Genomic DNA, 6,000 nt, shown 5'->3' on the forward strand with positions numbered 1-6,000 from the left:
TTCTCTACTTGACTGCTTGTTAAACACTAAGAGGGACATGTTCCTGGGAAGAATGTTCCTGCCAAGTCATTTTGTGAGATATATAAACCCACAAGAACGGAGAACACTCCTTCCTGTAAGAGTTTTAAGTCTTTTTAGTGTCGGTAGATTCCAGCTCTATGTGAAAACAGTGAAAACCTAACAGCAGGTTAATGCCGGCTAGCTCATCTCAACCTGAGACGCTCTGCCCACGGACCGTATGTTGTATATTATACACTGAACGAGACGGAACTCTCAGGCTCTTTCCACTTGTATTGTCTACACACACCTCTGTGTACACACAGCAAAAAAAAAAAGAAACATTAGGGAAAACGTGTTTAAAAGATTTAGGCTTAAACGTTTAAGCATGTACATGCGCAATGCACGTAATCTTGTCAGGTATATATATCCGGAATATTCCGAATTTTCTTTTCCCACTGACGTCCATCACAGCTGGAGAAGTCATCAGTGAGTGACGTCACGTCAACCTGACGCTTCAATAAGCAAGATTGAGCCGTTGGGCTAATTAGTTTGCTATCGATTTCTCCTGTCCTTGCTTCCTTTCCTGTGCTAAGATGCGAGGAAGGGAAACACAGAAAGGAAATGAGGAACAGCAAATAAACGATCAGACGCACCCGGTGGTTAAGTGGAAAGGACCTGAGGAAAACAAGTAAACAAGGTTAAGAATGACAAGTTACAGAAGAAGAAAAAAAAAAGTTCGTTCAGGTGGAAATGAGTGTGAGATGCATCTAATGAACTGGAACTGTATGACGGCGTATGGGGGAAATGGGAAGCCAATGGGGCCAAAAACAGTCGGGCAGAGTGTGGACGTCGAATGAGGTCAAAAGTAGGATGGACTTGACAGCTAAATTGTTGCAGTTATAAATTATGGGGGTTTCGATTTGTTGTCACCGGAACATCATGAACTGATACGTTTTGATATTTGCAACGGAAACATTTTTACAAACATTATCTTTTTATTTTAATCACTTAAACTGTGGATGTGTCTGTGGGTTCAACTAATATTCCTCTCTATTTTTCATTGTAATTTAAAAAAATCATTCCAAGCTAGTAACTGATTAGATCATTCATTCATTCATTCATTCATTCATTATGATCCTGATCAGGGTTGCAGTGGATCCTAATCCCATGAACACTGGACATGAGATGGGAATACACCCTAAATGGATCTCCGGTCCATTGCAAGGCATTGTACACACACACACACACACACACACACACACACACACGCACACATTCACAGCTAGGGGATTTATGGCTATTTTAGTGTCATAAATCCACCTAGCAGCATGTTTCTGGGACGTCAAACAAAACCGGAGAAAGTGGAGGAAACCCATGGGGTGGGTAATCCTACCCACTGCTCCACCATGCTGCCTGTGTGCTTTAGGATGAATAACTAAATATCAGTTTTAAGGGGATTACCTAGATTTGCTCATTTGAGGTGGTGGTAGCTCAGTGTTTAAGACGGAAGGTCGTGAGATCAAATCCCAGCACCACCAAGCTACCGCTGCTGTTCCCTTGAGCAAGGCCGTTAACCCTCAGCCACTCAGTTGTATAAAATGAGATCAGTGGATCAAAGCGTATAAAGTGAAATGTAAATAAACGAGCTATAATGTATGGTAAGAGTATCGTACGCTGGTTGGCAAAACATGGAGGGCGAAGGGGGTTGAATGGACGTAGGATGGACGTATCAGCTATGTTGCAGTTATTTATGAGTGTTTGGCATGTTTTCAGTCCTTGTGTCCGTCAGCATTAGAACTAAACACGGACAGCGTGAGAAACAAACCAAATCAGTCTCGTGTCGATTGAGTTCGGGATAGTTTTAATGCGTGACTGTCTTGCCTGTTATAATCCCAGTGCACTGCAAATAAGTTTTAATTAAAGTGTAACATAATTAAGAAAAGCAGTAAAAGTTGTAATTACGAGAACGCCTCGCTGTTAGAACATCATGCGTGCTGTTCACGGAAATGAAGCTGAAGTCGGTGTTATACAGTGAAAGCACACCGCGGTATCAGTAGCTAATAATAATGCTTTCTCTCTCACCGTGCTCTCTCTCTCTCTCTCTCTCTCTCACCGTGCTCTCTCTCTCTCTCTCTCTCTCTCTCTCTCCCCCTCTCTCTCTCTCACCGTGCTCTCTCTCTCTCTCTCTCTCACCGTGCTCTCTCTCTCTCTCTCTCTCACCGTGCTCTCTCTCTCTCTCTCTCTCTCTCTCACCGTGCTCTCTCTCACCGTGCTCTCTCTCTCTCTCTCTCCCTCTCTCTCTCTCACCGTGCTCTCTCTCTCTCTCTCTCACCGTGCTCTCTCTCTCTCTCTCTCTCTCACCGTGCTCTCTCTCTCTCTCTCTCTCTCTCACCGTGCTCTCTCTCTCCCTCTCTCTCTCTCACCGTGCTCTCTCTCTCTCTCTCTCTCTCACCGTGCTCTCTCTCTCTCTCTCTCTCTCTCCCTCTCTCTCTCTCACTGTGCTCTCTCTCTCTCTCTCTCACCGTGCTCTCTCTCTCTCTCTCTCTCTCTCTCTCTCGCTCTCTCTCTTTTTCATTTTTGGCCCCTTTTTTTTTTCCTTTCCCTTACTTCCTCACACATAAATATAAACATATATTCACACACACACACACACACACACACACACACGTGAATCTCCCAGGAGGTAGCCGGAGCTGAGTGCAGTAATTATGCTTAATGATTACCTGATAATTATAATGCTTCTCACTTAAGTTAATTTCTTGTTGTGTATGCGGCTGCAGACCCCCGGAGCCCTGTAAAGGCCCAAATGGCAATAAATGGCTTACAAACATGCAAAGAGAGCATGTGTGCAAGTGTGTGTGTGTGTGTGTGTGTGTATATCTTGCTGTCGGGTTGTGCAGTTGCTTTCAGTTCGATTACATGAAATGAAGATAAATTTCTCCACCAGCCTGTTCTCTCTCTCCTGCACTGGTATATCAGTGTTACCCAGTTACTCTGTCCTCTCTCCGTCTGAACTGTGGGAAGAACAAGGAGAAGACGAAAAAAAACCCCATCACACGGCGTTGTTTACGTGAGAAGGAACTCTGAGGATTGATGATAGGATTCTTTGATTGCAGGCTTCTGGCTGAAAGCAGAAAGCAGCTCTTAGATTATGAAAGCTGTCAAATTGTTCAGTTGTCTTATCACATTAATTTAGCGCTCAGTATATAACGTAATGGACACCTGCCATGCCTGTGTCTCTTATTATATCTCTTCTGTGTCTCACAGTCTGTCTGTCTGTCTGTCTGTCTGTCTGTCTGTCTCCTAGGAGGGAGCTATAAGAAGATCGGATATTATGATATGACCAAAGGCAATCTCTCCTGGTACGGGAACGACAAGTGGATAGGTGAGACGCGGTCATCTTTATTATTATCATATCGTGACAGTGTTGAGTTCTCCAATCTGATTGGTCAGATTCATTTTCGATAACTGCAGCGATGACAGTAGTGCCGGCTATGCTTTAAATCACAGGTGTAAATTGAACTGTGCTCGTTCTGATATGCTGCCGTTTCTATAGCAACAGTTCGTTCACAGGGACTTGTACAGCGGACACGCAACATTATCTAAAAAGAGATAAAAAATATATATATTGTATAAATATATATATTTTCCTTCCCTCCTTCCTTCTCTCCTTCCTTCCCTCCTTCCTTCTCTCCTTCCTTCCCTCCTTCCTTCCTTCCCTCCTTCCCTCCTTCCTTCCCTCCTTCCTTCCCTCCTTCCCTCCTTCCTTCCCTCCTTCCTTCCCTCCTTCCCTCCTTCCCTCCCTCTTTCCTTCCCTCCTTCCTTCCTCACTCCTTCCTTCCTTCCCTCCTTCCTTCCCTCCTTCCTTCCCTCCTTCCCTCCTTCCCTCCTTCCTTCCTTCCCTCCTTCCCTCCTTCCCTCCTTCCTTCCTTCCCTCCTTCCCTCCTTCCCTCCTTCCTTCCTTCCCTCCTTCCCTCCTTCCTTCCTTCCCTCCTTCCTTCCCTCTTTCCTTCCCTCCTTCCTTCCTCACTCCTTCCTTCCTTCCCTCCTTCCTTCCCTCCTTCCTTCCTTCCCTCCTTCCTTCCCTCCCTCCCTCCTTCCTTCCCTCCTTCCTTCCCTCCCTCTTTCCTTCCCTCCTTCCTTCCTTCCCTCCTTCCTTCCCTCCTTCCTTCCTTCCTTCCCTCCTTCCTTCCTTCCTTCCTTCCCTCCTTCCCTCCTTCCTTCCTTCCCTCCTTCCTTCCCTCCTTCCTCACTCCTTCCTTCCTTCCCTCCTTCCTTCCCTCCTTCCTTCCTTCCCTCCTTCCTTCCCTCCCTCCCTCCTTCCTTCCCTCCTTCCTTCCCTCCCTCTTTCCTTCCCTCCTTCCTTCCTTCCCTCCTTCCTTCCTTCCTTCCTTCCCTCCTTCCCTCCTTCCTTCCTTCCCTCCTTCCTTCCCTCCTTCCTTCCCTCTTTCCTTCCCTCCTTCCTTCCTCACTCCTTCCTTCCTTCCCTCCTTCCTTCCCTCCTTCCTTCCTTCCCTCCTTCCTTCCCTCCCTCCCTCCTTCCTTCCCTCCTTCCTTCCCTCCCTCTTTCCTTCCCTCCTTCCTTCCCTCCTTCCTTCCTTCCTTCCTTCCTTCCCTCCTTCTTTCCTTCCCTCCTTCCTTCCCTCCTTCCCTCCTTCCCTCCTTCCCTCCTTCCTTCCTTCCTTCCCTCCTTCCTTCCTTCCCTCCTTCTTTCCCTCCTTCCTTCCCTCCTTCCTTCTTTCCCTCCTTCCTTCCCTCTGTCCTTCCTTCTGTCCTTCCTTCCTTCGTTCCCGCCTTCCTTCCTTCTGTCCTTCCTTCCTTCCTTTCATTCTGTCTCTCAAACACACACACACTGTTCTTGCACGTTGCTCTTCTTTTATAGCTCTGTACCTCTTATGGTCACATCCATAACCACACACACACACACACACACACACACACACACACAGAACAGATCTGCAGCAGGCCAGGATGGCTGGAGGCTCTTAATCAATCAGTCAAACTCTGTTTAGTATTCTCTTTGTGAGAACAAGATAGAAAAAAAAAAAAAAGAAAGAAAGAAAAAATGAAAAATGAAAGACATTAGAAAACTGCCACCAGGTAATTCCAAACATAAATTGAGCAAGCAGACTAATAAAAAATCTGCCCCACATAGCATGAACGATGGCTGCGTTCAGTTTTTCTAATCAAATTTCATGACTGGCTCAAACTCCGTCTCAGGGAGGGTGTGTGGAGAAGATGCCTCATGACATCTGGAACAAAACAAATCAGAAGGAAGGCGCAGACAGGCATCCGAGAGGCGTCTCGGCGTCCTCGGAGGATATGAATAGTCCAATCAGCACGGGCAGCTGTGGCGTGCATCCTACGCGTGTCAGAATTTTTCTGTCAGCCGTTTAGAACTCGAAAGCAGGATGCAGGAATTTAAAAAATTGCATTTGAGTTGCGTGCTAGATGTCATTAGCTCTAGGCTGCTTTAGCTCGCGGGCTGGAGATAGAGTGTCAGCTCTGAACACGCAGCTCTTTATGCGCAATGTGCATTCCCCGAACAAGGCCAGCGTATGCCTGTGAGCTTTCAAAATGGCCTTATTAGCTTTTTAAAATGTAGAGAATCCATCAAGCTCCATGGCAACTGTAGCGAGCCTCTGTCGCTGAAAGCGCTAATTGCGATTTTCACAAAAACCCTTCCGGTGGGAATGTGAGGAGGCTGCAAGTGTTTATTCGACTTGTGAGTGTGAATACCGAGGTGACAGCAGGCTGATGTGGCAAATCCTGTTACCTATACATTCAGTATGAGATTGTGTGTGTGTGTGTGTGTGTGGGGAGGGGGGGGTTCAGTGGAACCTGTCAGGAAGACATTGGAGTGTCAGTGACCATTGACCTTCATCGTATTGTGCTCCATATTGAGTAGAGACGAAGGAGACTCTGGAGAGAAACATAGTGTCTGCATGCTGCACACGCACCAAGGTTAATGCATGAGCTGTGTGTGTGTGTGTGTGTGTG

At 46.6% G+C, this 6,000-nt stretch overlaps 1 protein-coding gene across 2 annotated transcripts in view; it reads left to right on the forward strand.

Moving 5' to 3' along the window:
* LOC128615338 (gamma-aminobutyric acid type B receptor subunit 1-like) overlaps positions 1-6,000 on the forward strand; it is a 60,240-nt gene that overhangs the window by 23,043 nt on the left and 31,197 nt on the right. For both annotated transcript variants that reach the window (XM_053637327.1, XM_053637328.1), the window contains exon 9: positions 3,308-3,385. In XM_053637327.1, coding sequence (XP_053493302.1) covers positions 3,308-3,385 — 78 coding nt within the window. The remainder of the gene's footprint in view (positions 1-3,307; positions 3,386-6,000) is intronic.

This window comes from Ictalurus furcatus, chromosome 12 (genome assembly GCF_023375685.1).
Source record: "Ictalurus furcatus strain D&B chromosome 12, Billie_1.0, whole genome shotgun sequence".
NCBI lineage: Eukaryota > Metazoa > Chordata > Actinopteri > Siluriformes > Ictaluridae > Ictalurus > Ictalurus furcatus.